The following is a 13,898-nucleotide window of genomic DNA, read 5'->3' on the forward strand; positions in this document are numbered from 1 at the left end:
TAAATGAAAAACTTTATGTAACAAAAGTTGTAGATCTTGTTTCATAGAATCAAGAACAGTTGAGTTTGTAATTTTACAATTTTTCTACGATTTTATATCAATTTTACAAATTCACTGTTTAATGCGCCCTAGGCGTCAGGACCTAAATATATTTTTTTACATTTAGGTTCTGTCGCCCATCCAGTGGGCGACGGACACCCTGTCGCCCCCTATTCGACATATATTTTCGAAAATTTCTCTATTCGGTATATATTTTTGAAATTTTGTTTTTTTATATATAAAAATGAAAAAGGTGCCACGGGCAAGCTCTCCCCCCTCCTGGGCCTCCCCTTCCACCACCGTAAAAGCGATGGCTCGCGCGGAAAAGCGCGCCGCCCGGTGCACGCCGCGTGCCCGCGCGGCCCCGCTCCCACAGGCTTATCCACTCGTCTGTTTCCTTCCCTCCCGTTCCTCCTGCCTCCGCCCTTCTTTCTCGCCGGCTTTATAATCCCACCACCACCTTTGCCGGAGCACATCCAGCTCCAAACTTCTAAGTTCCAACCCGCCCGCAGTTCACATCGAAGCCGAAGCCCAAGGGGAAAGAAAGAAAAGATTGTGCAGATGGCACTGCCGTCCGGGATGGCCGCCTTCTCCGTCCGCGCGCCGGCGCCGGCGCCCGCGGCCCGGCCGTGCGCGGCGGCGGCGGCCGGCGGGGCCAGGATGCGCGCCGGCGCCGACGGCGGGGGCGCCAAGTGGTGGGCGCCGCTGCTGGGGTGGTCCGGCCAGCCCGACTACATCGACGCGCAGCCGGCCGCGGCGGCGGCGGAGGAGGAGGCGGCGGCGCAGCACCAGCGCACCGCGCGGAGGTTCGGCGTGCTGACGGAGGACAAGGCGCGGCAGCTGCGGCTGCGGATGATGGAGACGGAGAGCTTCCACGACGCCATGTACCACTCCGCCATCGCCTCCCGCCTCGCCTCCGCCTCGCCTGACAAGCACTAGCCACCGCCGGCGAGAAGCGAATACCAATCGCCGTGTATATACATGCTTCTTTCCATGTTTCTTCAATTTGTTTAGGATAAAATAAGCCAAGCCTCGTGGTGATGGTGGTGTTGTTAGGGAGTATGGATTAGAGGAGGGGACTAATATTAGCATGGGGCCCCTCCCGACCCGATCCACGGCCGCGACAAGCCTCCCAATCCCGGTGTCAATGAGCTAATTCACAGGGTGTGTGTAGCCGTGTAACACTAGTTCTTGCACCGAAATGTTATGGAGAAAATCCTGCCTGTATGATGCTCCGGTTTGTCCTGATAACATTTTTTTCTTCTTCGAAATACCTGATTTGAACCGGTTCAATTGAAGAGTATGCAGTGCTTGTCCCAAATTCTCTGTTTGAGGAGTAGTGCGAAGAGTAGGCTCCATGACCTCAGTTTTCAGTTATCTGATGAAGGTCTCCATCAGAAATCAGACAAGCCCACAGCGGGTTGTTGCTTGATCGGGAGGAGAAGCTCACCGGAGTGCCTGTGGGTTTCTTGCACAGGTAGCTTGGAACTGAAGTTCCTTGACAATCTGCTCTCAATCACAAGCCTCATCTTTCCAAAAAGATTAAAAAAAAAAGAAGCCTCAATGGCCGTCCCTTTCATCACTTGGTCGCTGAGCCCTCCTGTCCCCGTCGAGCAGCCCAAGATAATTGCCTCATGCCCTGTTTAGATCTCCAAACACAAAATGTAAAATTTTATAAATCGTTTGTATGGTGTATTAAATATAGTTAAAAAATTAATCGAATTATACAAATGGATTGTAAATCGCGAGACGAATCTAATGAGTCTAATTAGGACGTGATTAGATACTAAATTGTTACAGTAAACATGCTCTAATGATAGATTAATTAGGCTCATTAGATTCGTATCGTAGTTTACAGACGAGATCTGTAATTAGTTTTGTGATTAATCTATATTTAATAATTTAATTGTTAAAAATTTCCTTCCAAAAATACAAAATGATCTAAACAAAACTTCAGTGCGCCTGTCATCCTAGTCATGTCGAGCATCAGCACCGATCCGGCACGGCAACGCACTTGGGGACTGTCAAACCTCACAATTATTATTTGTTGCGTTGCTGAAACTGACCTCGGCGTTAAACTAACCTCACTCCGATTATTGTAACTTTGTGAGGATGGCTTGCACCGTACTCCTACATGCAGAGAGCACCGATGGAGTAACGGCTGAACACGAAGAAAACAATTCCGGGGCGTCTATTCGTCGCTTTAAGTGACTTCCCACAATTCCATCGCAGAAGCGTCCAGCGGGGAAGATGAACAGCGCCTCCGCCGCCCTGGCTCCGGCGGCGCCTCCGCCGCCTCCGCCATCGCCCTCTACCGCACTACACTAATCGAGGTCGCCTCCGCACCGCCCAGACACCGCCGTACCGCCTTCTTTTCGCCCCCCGCCGGCGGCCCCGCCCGGCCGGCGGCATTCCCACGCCGCGTCGCCCTCCGCCGGCCAACCCACCTCCACCGCCGAGTCGCCGCCACCCCCGGCCCCCTCCTCTAGGTCCAGTGATCATGGAGCTCCCCCTGGATCCCGGCAACCCCAAACCCTAAAGATCCGCCACCTCCACCGCCACCCCGACCGGCGGCGACCTCGCCGCCGGCCGCTCCGCCCACCTATCATCCCTCGCAGCCACCCCTCTGTGACACCCTAGGTGTCTGCACAATATAATTGCATTTATTTTATGCATCATGTGCTCATTTTACTTGATCAAGGACCTTATTGCAAAATTACAAGGTCAAATGTGTAATTATGATTTAATGTAAGGTCTTTTCTATAGTTTAATTTGAATAGGGAGAGCAATTATTGCTTTTGTGGAGGGTTTATTTGAAAAATTCAATGTAATCATTACATGGCAGCAAACTTTACTTTTTAGTCCAGATTTAAAGTGAATTTGCCTCGAAAAAGACAAAAGTCCTTTGAATTCAAATCCTCTTTATGTTTATAAAAATAACTCTTTAAACTTTGATCAAATAAATTTTGTGCACAACATCAAAGTTGTAAATCTTGAAAAATTGAACACTTTCATGTTGGGCACTTTTTCATTTGAGCCCTAGATTAAAAGTTATCTTTGTTTTATAGACTGGTCCCTGAAATTTTTTGAAATTACAAAGCAGTCCACATTTCTTCTTCCTCCTTCCTGCTCCTCTGCTTCACGCCGCCGGAAGTCAGCGCCGCGCCGCCCGCCGCTCGGGGCCTGTCCCGGCCACGTCCTGCTTCGCTGCCGCCTCACGAGGCGCCCCCACGAACCCCTGGACCCACCTCCCCGCGCGCTGGAGCTCCCTCCCCTCGCCACGCCGTCATGGCCGAGCTCCGCGGCCGGCACCTCACCGTCGCGGTGGCGAGCTCGCTGCAGAGCCCCAGGCCCCCAACTCTCACGCGCCCCAGCATCCAGATGACCCCAGCATCCTAATCCTCGCACTCATTTCCCAGCTCCCTGCCTCCAACACCCCAGAACGCAGCCGCTCCAACCGAACGCCGGCAAGCTCGACGCCGCCGTGAACCCGCCACTGCAGCCCTCCTCCGCCCACGCTGACCCTACCATCAGCTTTGCCTTGACCTCGCGCAGCTCGCAGACCACTTCTCCTCGCCCAGAACTCACCGGAGCACCCCTGCCGTCGATCCCCTCCGCCGCCGCAACCCTATCCGCCGTGGACCGCCCTCCTCCGACCATCTCCCGTCGCGCCACGAGCACCAGAGGGTGCGGCTCGATCTTTTCTTCATTTCCCCCAACCTCTTCCTCGCCGCCGGCGAGCCTAGCCGCTGGTAAAGGACGGCCATCCTTCCTCTGTTCTCCCCTACGACCAAGGATATAGTTGTTAGAATTCAAATAACCCTAGGGGGTTATCTGCATAGCCCGTGACTCATGTGAATAGTGGCAGCAAGGATCTTTTTGTTATTTTGGCTGTAAACTTTGAAATTCCTTAGAAATTCGTAGAAAAATCAGAAAAAGGCAAATCTAGATGTTTTGGAATCCTTGAGAGTAGATCTATGCATTAGAATCATAATATGTTGGGTGTTAGTTGAGAGTTTTTGCTATAAAAATAAATTTGTGTTACTAGTGCTTAAATGCTAGTTGCTTTTATCTTTTCCATAACTGATGTTTGAGGCAATGTTATTCTGTGAAATGATTATGGTAGAGTAATCATGTGATTCCAGGGTTACTATAAAAATTTCGTGGTCAGTTCTCATGTGTAGCTATAGCTATGATTTAATGCTTATTAAGTGAACTTTAATTGTGATAAATAATTTATGTCATTATAAAATCCTGATAATATTTTTGGAGCCTTATTTTGATCATATGTTCATTCATGTGAAATGTGAGAACCAGTTAATGTCTAAAACAGGAATTAAAATTGAATCTTTATTTGTTTCTGTTTGTTTTGCTTATTTTCTCAGAATTAATTATTTGTATATAAAATCATGAAAATTTTAAAATAGCTAATTTAGGTCTGTGTCGATCTTCTGTTAAATTTCTAGCTTCTATTTTGCTCTGGTCTAACTTGTTTAATTCAATCTTATTCTAGGTGTTGTCTGAATAAATGAATTGTTCTGAATAAATGGCTGCATGATTTGGTACGAAATTTGCAGGATAGATTACTCTGTTTACCTTTTGTTTGATGTAAATTTTTGCTGATTTTACTACTGAATGTGTGCTGAGTTGTTTAATTATTAGCAAACCATGACTTGCAAGCTATAGGAATCAACTACAACTTATTTATGAAGTTAGTGAGCTTCTTTTGTGCTGTTGATCATGATGCCTTGTGTAGTTAGAAATGTTAGTTATCTACTCCATAAATGACTGCCCATGTGTGTGTTAATTTTGTTTGCTTAGTGTTAACTGCAGCTTCACCACATCGTGTGTATGTTTATAATACTGTTCTTGCATCACATATAGATACTACGGTGTTAGCTGACGGGACGTACGAGCTGATCCCGAAGTCTGAAGGAGGTGATCCAGAAGCCCAGGTGAACACTGCTGTACTAACTGAAGCCCCGGACCAAAGTTCGGAAGAGCCCAAGGCTAACCTAGCTAGCGACTACCGAGAAGACAAGCCCCGGACATAACCCATATTTCAAATTATTACAATTTATCGTTATTACTTACTTGTGCATTTACAGTTCTTAGGATTTGAATTGAAACCCTAGTTGCATGATCCTAGGAACCTATGTACTGAACACTAGACCTGAGTTCGAATAATTGCTAAGCTTATAGGACCGGTAAAAGTCGAGTGATTGCCTGTCACTCGCGAGTTCTATAGGAATTGCTTGTTTACTTTCTACTATCAATATAAGGACGACGGACGGGGTCGTGTTCGATATCATGACCTTGTGTGAGACCCCGTCTGTGTTGATGAACTTGCTAAGGTCGCGGTGTGTGGTAGTGCTGGTTAAGTTTTTGAACGTACTAGCCACATACCGTAAATATGGTACGCGGTAAGCCTAGTAGCCGATCGGACCGGGGAGTGGATATACCTATCACTCTCTCTTTAGAGATAGGTTTTTATATATTATTGTTGATCAACACCACGGGTGCAGAGAGGAAGTTTATGCTCTGTAGTGGGGGAAAGGCCCTATCCACAAGCTGGAACGAAAGGCAAACGATTGTTTGGGAACGACCCAACGGTGTTCCAAACGTGTGTGTTAGGTCTGCCTGGCCAGGTTAACAAATTCGATTCGAAACATCCGCTTCTCACGGTTTGGGATTGCTTGATATCTTTGCCACACAGAGTAATAAAGAGCAACATTATTATGATTAATCTTGATGTTTGCTTAAAGTTCTACCATTGTTGAATAGTAGTTGCTTACATAGAATGGTTAATCAACTAGAATCTTGGAAGCTAAAATTTGAAAGTAAGGACCTACTCTTTATTGATTTTCAGCAAAAGGAAAACCAGTGCCTCACAGAACCCTGCATAGTCTAGTTAGGTGGGCTAGGTATACCCGTTGACGGTTAAGTATTGCTGAGTATTAGTATTAGAATACTCAGCCTTGCTGTTGAAATCTTTTTCAGGTATGAGTTTTGAGGACCAGATCGCTAGTCTGTCTTGGCCCTGCTCTTTGTCTCCTGGCTGGTCCGTAGAATGGGATCCGTCTTCGGCCGGCAATGACCTGACGAGTGATATCCGGCTTGGGCTAGCTTGGTATACTTTTGCGACGTGTTGTAGCCGTCGTATTTTCTATCCGCTGCTTTTCAACTCTAAACTTAAAGTTATGTTTTGTATAACTATTTTACTGAGTTTGGATATGTAATAATGCTTCGAACTGGTTTGTAATAACTACTAAGCTTGTGTTGTAAAATATGTGGTTGTAATATCTCTGGACTCGCCTTCGTGCGGGGTATGCTTGTTCGATCCGAGAACCGGTGGTGGGACGTTACCCGACAGACCAAGAATTGTTCCGTTTGAAATACGTTTGTGTCAGTGTTGACTTTATGGTGATGGCCAGCGCATTTAAGCCGTGATAATTCAGGTGGTTCTACCACACCCTCCTGCTCTTGCTCGCCACCGCATCTCCCCTGGCGCAAGGTTGAAGATGAAAGTTCTGCCACGCGTCACGTCCCCCGCGCGCGATAAATAGACGTGGCGAACAATTCCTCTCCCTGCATCAGCAGGGTTTGAGACCCCTCTTTTTTTTTTTCCTTTTTGGAAAACCGATTCAGACCATGTCGCCGTATCATTTCTACCTGCAAACTGAAACGTTTCGAGAGCCGGCACCGGCATGACGTGGCTGGCTGGACCATGAGGCGGCGCCCGTCGTCGGTCGGTTGGCTTATCCGCAACCGCAACGTCGGTTACCTGGTCCAGCCGGTTGCTTATCCATGCCAGGCCCTCTCGTGTGATCGTGTCTCGTCCCCAGCGGGCAGGCTGCAGGCCAGCACTAGCTTCTTCTCGAAGGCGGCCGGCCGTGTGCTGACTGTTGAGCTCACTCCAACCGACTCCGTCCTGAGCCGCCGCGGCCGCGTTGCGTTCCGGCCTCGCGCCTTTTTTTTTTCTTTTCTTCTGGGAGACAAGCCGCAACGACTTGCGGGTACAGAGAGACCAAACGCGGTCTCGGCATCTAGAAGGAAGAAGGGATGCAAATACCCGAAAATTAAAGTTGAAATAATTGAAAATATTTTTTATCAAAATTAAGCCCATCTAGACCTCACAGAGGCCCCACTTGTTAGGCAACTTGACGAAAGAGATGAGGAGATTAGTTTCGTCAATGTTTTTCACCAAAATTCTATTACTTTTACACCAGCTATTTTGTATACCCACCTCTTGTATTACTTTACTTTAGCATACATGCCATTGTTGGTTGATGATTTTGGAATGATATTAATTGACATCATTATTTTATAGAAAGAAAAAATATATATTATTTTTAGAAAGAAAATAAATAACAAATGGAAGAAAAATTAGCATCATTCCCTAGTACCGAAAAAAAAGTCTTAGGGACGCGGACTGTATGCTGAGCCCAAGTTACAGCCCAGGTTCCGCTGGCGCAACTTTGCAACCAACAACAGCCCAAGGTGTACGAGAGAGCGAGCCCCGCGCTGGCCCGGCCCGACGTGCCCATATATTATCGATCGCTCCCACCCGGGCCGGGCCCCAGCTCGTCCGTCCACCGATGCCAACAGCCCAACAAAGTTTCCTTTCGATGGTTCTTCCATGCCTGTGCACCGTAGTTTTCCTTAAAAAAAAACATCGTTCATCCTCAGGCCTTGCTTGGTTTCAGCCTCCGATGGTCTCTCTACACACCATGAGAGAGAGAGATGAAGTCCAAGCAAGTGCAACAAACACATTATTAACAGACAGTGTGGTACAGGAACGCATTTGCATACGTGGCTAATTTTGGGACACGTGAGGAAGGCAGGCAGAATTAACAAGCAGAGCATGCATGTCCGAATACTATAATATCATGCTATAGCTATGGTATATTGGTTGCAATAGCTATGTCTCCATGGACCTGCACCCTGGACATGGATGGACCTGCCGCCGGCCGCTGTCCGTGACCAGTCAATCCCCTGGGCCCTCCTCCCGTGCATGCAGGCAGGAGTTGCACGACAGTGCTGGTGGCCGAAAAGGATGCCATGGCGAACCCCAAGCAAATAAATTAAAGCCCCTACCCGGCCTCTACCTGCACGTCGTAGACTCTCATATATGTGCATGCCAGCTGGCGACTTGGCATCTTAGGCTGCCCGCAGCGGGGTATGCTGCCGTCTCCTGCAGGAGGCGGATAGCGAAAATTCCTCCGCAGCGGTGGACGCTACTCCCTCCGCTAACCAAGCGGGAGGCGGCCGTTCCTTCAAATCAAGCGGCCTCCCCGTTCCTTCTCTATACGCCAGCGTGGCGCCACGACATCACGACGCCCTGCCCCTCCGCCGCGAGGAAGCCGCCGGCGAGGGAGGAGTAGTGCGCCCTCGCGTTCGCCGTCGCCCGCCGCGCCGCCGGCAAGGAAGGAGGACGCGATCGGGCGGTCGCCGTCGCCCGGCACGCTGCTGCCGCGCCGGCAGCCCTCCCCGCGGCCTCGCCCGAGCCGCCGCCGCGCCGACGGCCTGCCCCGCGGCCTCCCACCGTGCCCTGCCCGCCCGGCCGCCGCGCCGCCCGCCCCGCGTTTGCCGTCGCCCGCCGCGCCTCCGGCGAGGAAGGAGGGCTGTAATGCCCTGTCCGAGTGCGTGTGTGTGAGGTGAAAACGTACTTTGTAATAGGCGTATTAGTCCTTTAAACGCGGGCGTGGCGTGGGCGTGGTGAGGGATTTAATCCCCACGGTTTCTGTAAGGAGGGGATGTGATTTTGCTTGTGATGAACACCGTTCTGGGTTGCCGGCGACAGGGACCTCTGCCCTGCCCGCTTCCCTTCCGAATTTGATCCTCTTGTGAAATCTCACGTCGCGATTCATCCGCGGCCACGGGGCATTACATTTGGTATCAGATTCAGGTTATCCTAGACACACCACCGCTCAATTCGATTGCGTTTATCCCGTTCCCCGGTCGGATCTTCCATCACTGTGATCCCGATCTGCTCCGCCGAGTTTTCCCTTCCGAGCTGTGCGTCCACTGCCAAGCGACGGTTAGCTGCTCCTGCGCCGTCGTCCACAAAGTTGTTTTTGCCGCTTAGGGTTTTAGTTTGGGGAATTGGGGGATCTCGCAGAGAGCGATCTCGTGAATTGGGTCTAAATTGCGGCGCTGCGTCGAACTCCTCGGCGCGGTTCGTGGGTTCCGGTGTGTGACTGCTGCATCCCGTCGGCTTAGTGACGCTCTCGAGCCCCTCGGGGTAACATCAATTCGAGTCGCGCTCGCTTTACTTCCGGTGTGGTCAACACGGCGCCCCCCGAGCCTTCAGTTCAGACTCAGTTCGTGCTCTCAGCGATGGAGCAATCAGCGCTGCGAACGCAGGAACGCTGGGATCAGGTCGCCAATAACTTCGATCTGCTGTTCGCCAGGGTCGATGACATCCTCGGCACTCAGATCAAGTTAGAAGCACAGTACGATATGACAACCAAGGTGGTCGAACAGATGATGAAGGATCAACAGGTGTTGGCACAACAAGTCGAGATTACGGGACAAGCAGTGGCTCGATTGATGCTGAACTCCACGAGACCGCCCGTCGGCGAGCCACCAAGCCCCACGACCTCCGACGCTTCCACAGACAATCCTTTTCACCAGGGTCCCCAAGGTACATCTCATACTGTCCTTCCCCATCGTCAGGATAGAGTTGGTCAGCGCGGTGGTGCTGAGGCGCTGCATCGTCTTAAGCACGCCCTCCCTAAGTTAGCTTTCCCACGTTTCACTGGTTCCAACCCACGGGTGTGGCGTTCCAAGTGTCAGGATTACTTTCAATTGTACAATGTTCCACCTGCTATGCAAGCAACTTTTGCTTCTCTTCATATGGATGATAATGCTGGGAAATGGTTGCAAGTGTTTAAGAGGAAATATGGTCTCACGGATTGGAAGTCGTTTATTTCTGCGGTGGAGGAAAAGTTTGGGGCTGCTGATTACAGGGATGCTATGGGGGAACTTATTGAGCTGACTCAGACAACAACTGTAGAGCAGTATGCTGCTGATTTTGAAAACTTGCAGTATGAAATCTGCATGCACAATGAAGGGTTTGATGATTTGTTCTTTGTGTCTCAGTTTGTGCGAGGCCTGAGGTATGACATAGGAGCTGTGGTTCAATCCCAGTTACCACAGACTGTGGATAGAGCAATTTTACTTGCCAAAGTTCAGCAAAGGGTTCTGGAGAAAGACAAAGCAAAACAACAGAAGTTGTCTGGTACCCCTAGGCAGCAGCATTGGCCTCCTCGTCAGGATGCCAAACCTGGGGGAGCTTCTTCTTCCATGTCCAAGGAAAGGCAACTGTTAAACTATAGAAAAGCCAACAATCTCTGTTACTACTGTGGGGAGAAGTATGAGCCGGCTCATGTTGCTATGTGTTCTCAGATACCAAAAGCTCAGGTAAATGCTTTGGTGGTCAATGACCTGGACCTCCCATTGTCTGAAGAAGTAGTAGCTCAAATAGAATTGGAAGATTCCCTTACTACTGAATTCTATTAGCTCTCTCTGAATGTATTGGCTGGATCTGAGGAAGGGGCAGCTATGAAGCTGAGATCATTGGTTCACAACAAAGTTATGCTCACTTTAGTGGACAGTGGCAGTACACACAGTTTCGTCAGCTCTCAATTTTTGCAACAAGTGGGTATTACACCTCTGCCAACAATTCCTACTTCAGTCAAACTAGCAAATGGTCAGGTGTTAGTATCTGATCAATGGGTACCACAAATGGAGTGGTGGTGTGATGGGTTTACCCTACTGTCTGACATGAAAATTTTGGACATAGGAGCCTTTGATGCTATTCTTGGCTTTGACTGGTTGCAAGCTCACAGTCCTATGGTGTGTGATTGGGAAGCCAGAACTATGGAATTCACTCACAAAAATGTATCAGTTAAGTTGAAGGGGGTGCAACTACCCACTCAGGATGTTTCTCTGTTGTCTGCTGAAAAGGTGTATAAATGGCTCAAGGGCAATGATATATGGGCATTGGTTGTGGTGACACCATCCCAGCTAGCTCCCCCACCTACAACTGATCCTGAGATTGATAAACTGCTGGAGACTTATAAAGATGTGTTTGAGGATCCACATACTTTACTCCCTGAAAGGATGTATGATCATACCATTTCCTTACTGCCCAATGCTATTCCTGTGAACTCTAGACCCTATAAATATTCTCCAATGCACAAAGATGAGATTGAGCGCCAAGTGAAAGATATGCTTTCTGCTGGGATTATTACTCCAAGTACCAGTCCTTTTGCCTCTCCAGTGCTATTAATTCAGAAGAAGGATGGTTCTTGGCATTTTTGCATTGATTACAGACGACTGAATGACCTCACCATTAAGAATAGATTTCCCATGCCTTTGATTGAAGAGATTATTGAAGAGCTGGGGGTAGCAAATATTTTACAAAGCTAGTTTACAAAGCTAGATATGAAGTCAGGGTACCATCAAGTTCGTATGAAACCTGGGGATGAATATAAGACTGCCTTTAAAACTCGTCATGGCCACTATCAGTTTAAAGTTATGCCATTTGGGCTAACCAATGCCCCAGCCACTTTTCAGTGCATTATGAATGCAGTGTTGGCTCCATTTCTCAAAAAATTTGTGATGGTTTTCCTCGATGACATTTTAATTTACAGCCCTGACCTCTCTACCCATATATCTCATCTGGAACAAGTGTTACAGGTGCTGAGACAGCATAAATTGTACATGAAGAAAAGTAAGTGTTCCTTTGCTCAGTTGCAAGTTGAATACCTGGGTCATATCATTTCAGAACAAGGAGTGGCAACATCAGTGGACAAAATTCAGGCTATGAGGGACTGGCCAATACCCAAAACTGTTACTGAAGTGAGAGCTTTTTTGTGGCTGACTGGATATTATAGGAGATTTGTTCAGCACTATGGGAGCATAGCTAAACCTCTCACACAGCTGCTTAAGAACAGACAGTTTCTTTGGACTGAGGCAGCCCAACAAGCTTTAGAGGCTCTTAAGCAAGCTATGATTACTACACCTGTGTTAGCTCTACCTGATTTCAATGAGGTGTTTGTGGTGGAGACAAATGCTTCTGACGTGGGGATTGTGTAACATCCCGAAAACTCACTAAATTAAATCGTGCGCTAAAACTGTTTCTCGTCGTTGAACCCGACCCCTCCTTAAAACCCTAACCCCAACTTTCCGGGAACCTCCCTGTTCCGATCTTCCGATCCCCGAAGGACCTGACCCGACACCCGTATCCAGCACCCTGTTTCTAACTCGACCCGCGCGTCGCGCTCACGCGCCCCAGGCGCCGCGCGTGGCCGACCGAGCGCCGGTGGCGCCGCGACTCCCGCTCTCTCTTTCTCTCTCTCATTTCCTTCCTTTTCTTTTTTCCTCTTTTCCATTTCTTCCTCCCTTTTTCTTTTTCTCCCTTTCTTTTTTCGCCTTCCTTCCTCCTCTGCTGCGCGACCCAGCCGCGCCACCTCCCTATCCCGAGCCGCTCCCCACCCCGGCCGTGCACCTCGCTCGCGCACACCGCCGGGTTCGGCCCTGACCTCACCACGCTACAGAGCCGCGTGCACGCACGCGCCGCCGGCCCCGAACGCCGCTCGGCCGTCGCCCGCCCGCGCGCACACCCCGACCCGCCGCCCGCCCGCGCTTGCGCACGAACACGCGCACCGCGGCGCACCAACCGTGCGCGCGCCCACGCCCTGCCGCGGCCTCGCTCACAAGCGCACCCGGCGCGCCGAACCGAGACACGCGCACGCGCACCGCGTGCTCGCGCCGCACGCCGTGCCGCTCGCCGCTGCCAAGCCCCTGTGCCCGCGCTGCCCGCCGGTCCGCGCCAGTGCCACTCCCCTGAGTCGCTCGCCGTCTCGGCGCGCGCGCACCCGCGTGGCCACGCCGCTCGCTGGCCGCCCCGGTCCCGCTCGCCGCTGAGCCACGTGCTCGCCTGACCACGGCGCGTCGCCCGCCGCTGCCCCGCTCCGAGCGGCACTGCTCGCCGCCTCGACGCCCGCGCTACCGCCGCACGCCGCTCCGCGCCGGACAGACATGGCCAGAGCGCCATTACTCCGACCCGTGCCGCCCGTCGGACGCCTCACCCACCCGCACCTACCCCGCTCCGCCTAGCCGACCTAGCACCCCTATAAAAGGGGCACCGGCGCCGCTCCTCCACACCGAAGCCGCCCAGGCCACCGCCGCCTCCCCTCCCCAGTACCAGCGCCACCGCCACGCTCCAATAGAGCCGCCACCGCCGGCCCGCGTCGCCCCGCTCCCTCGCCGCGCCCCAAGCCGAGGTGAGCCGGGGAATCGATCCCCCACACCCCGCTGCCCCTTTTCCCCCTACCTCGGGCCGCCGCCGGACCCCCAAGCCGCCGAATCGCCGGCGCCGAGCGCCGCCCTCCCCTCTCCTATGTTCTACGTGGGGAGAGGAAGGGGATGGCAGTTTTGCCAATAGCCCCCCCCACTTCCCTCTATTACTTAAAGGGCCCTTCCACTTCTTGTTTCTATTCAAAAAGACCCCTGCCCTTTACTCTACTATCAAAATAAACCCTTCCACGTATAAACAAAATTCTAAATACATCCTAAAACCTTTCCAGAATAACCCAGATATTTCCAAAAATTACAACTAGGCCCCTGACCCCTCATCCGACCCACGAACCTTTATAAAAATCTATTATTTTATGCACCAAACGAACTCTGATCGGCCCGAAACTTTACCACGCCTTTCTTAACCTAGTTTCGGCCATGCTTTTAGGAAACCACATGAAAACATTACTCCAAACTCTGTATCTTAATCATTCCCGATTCGAGCTCAACGATAAAACTTTTATTTCCTTTTGTTGATTGTGTGTTTGTTT

General features: G+C 50.6%; 1 protein-coding gene across 1 annotated transcript; it reads left to right on the top strand.

The window, feature by feature from the left end:
• Positions 1-370: 370 nt before the first annotated feature.
• LOC120676006 lies at positions 371-1,310 on the top strand. Its single transcript, XM_039957215.1, has one exon. It carries the CDS (start codon positions 601-603, stop codon positions 976-978), a length of 378 nt encoding a protein of 125 aa, XP_039813149.1. The 5' UTR covers positions 371-600; the 3' UTR covers positions 979-1,310.
• The last annotated feature ends 12,588 nt before the right edge of the window (positions 1,311-13,898 follow it).

The sequence above is a fragment of the Panicum virgatum genome, chromosome 5N (assembly GCF_016808335.1).
Source record: "Panicum virgatum strain AP13 chromosome 5N, P.virgatum_v5, whole genome shotgun sequence".
NCBI classification, from domain to species: Eukaryota; Viridiplantae; Streptophyta; class Magnoliopsida; order Poales; family Poaceae; genus Panicum; species Panicum virgatum.

Excerpts from the sequence above, each read along its gene's own strand:
- LOC120676006 (XM_039957215.1), top strand. The coding sequence starts at position 601 with ATGGCACTGCCGTCCGGGATGGCCGCCTTCTCCGTCCGCGCGCCGGCG.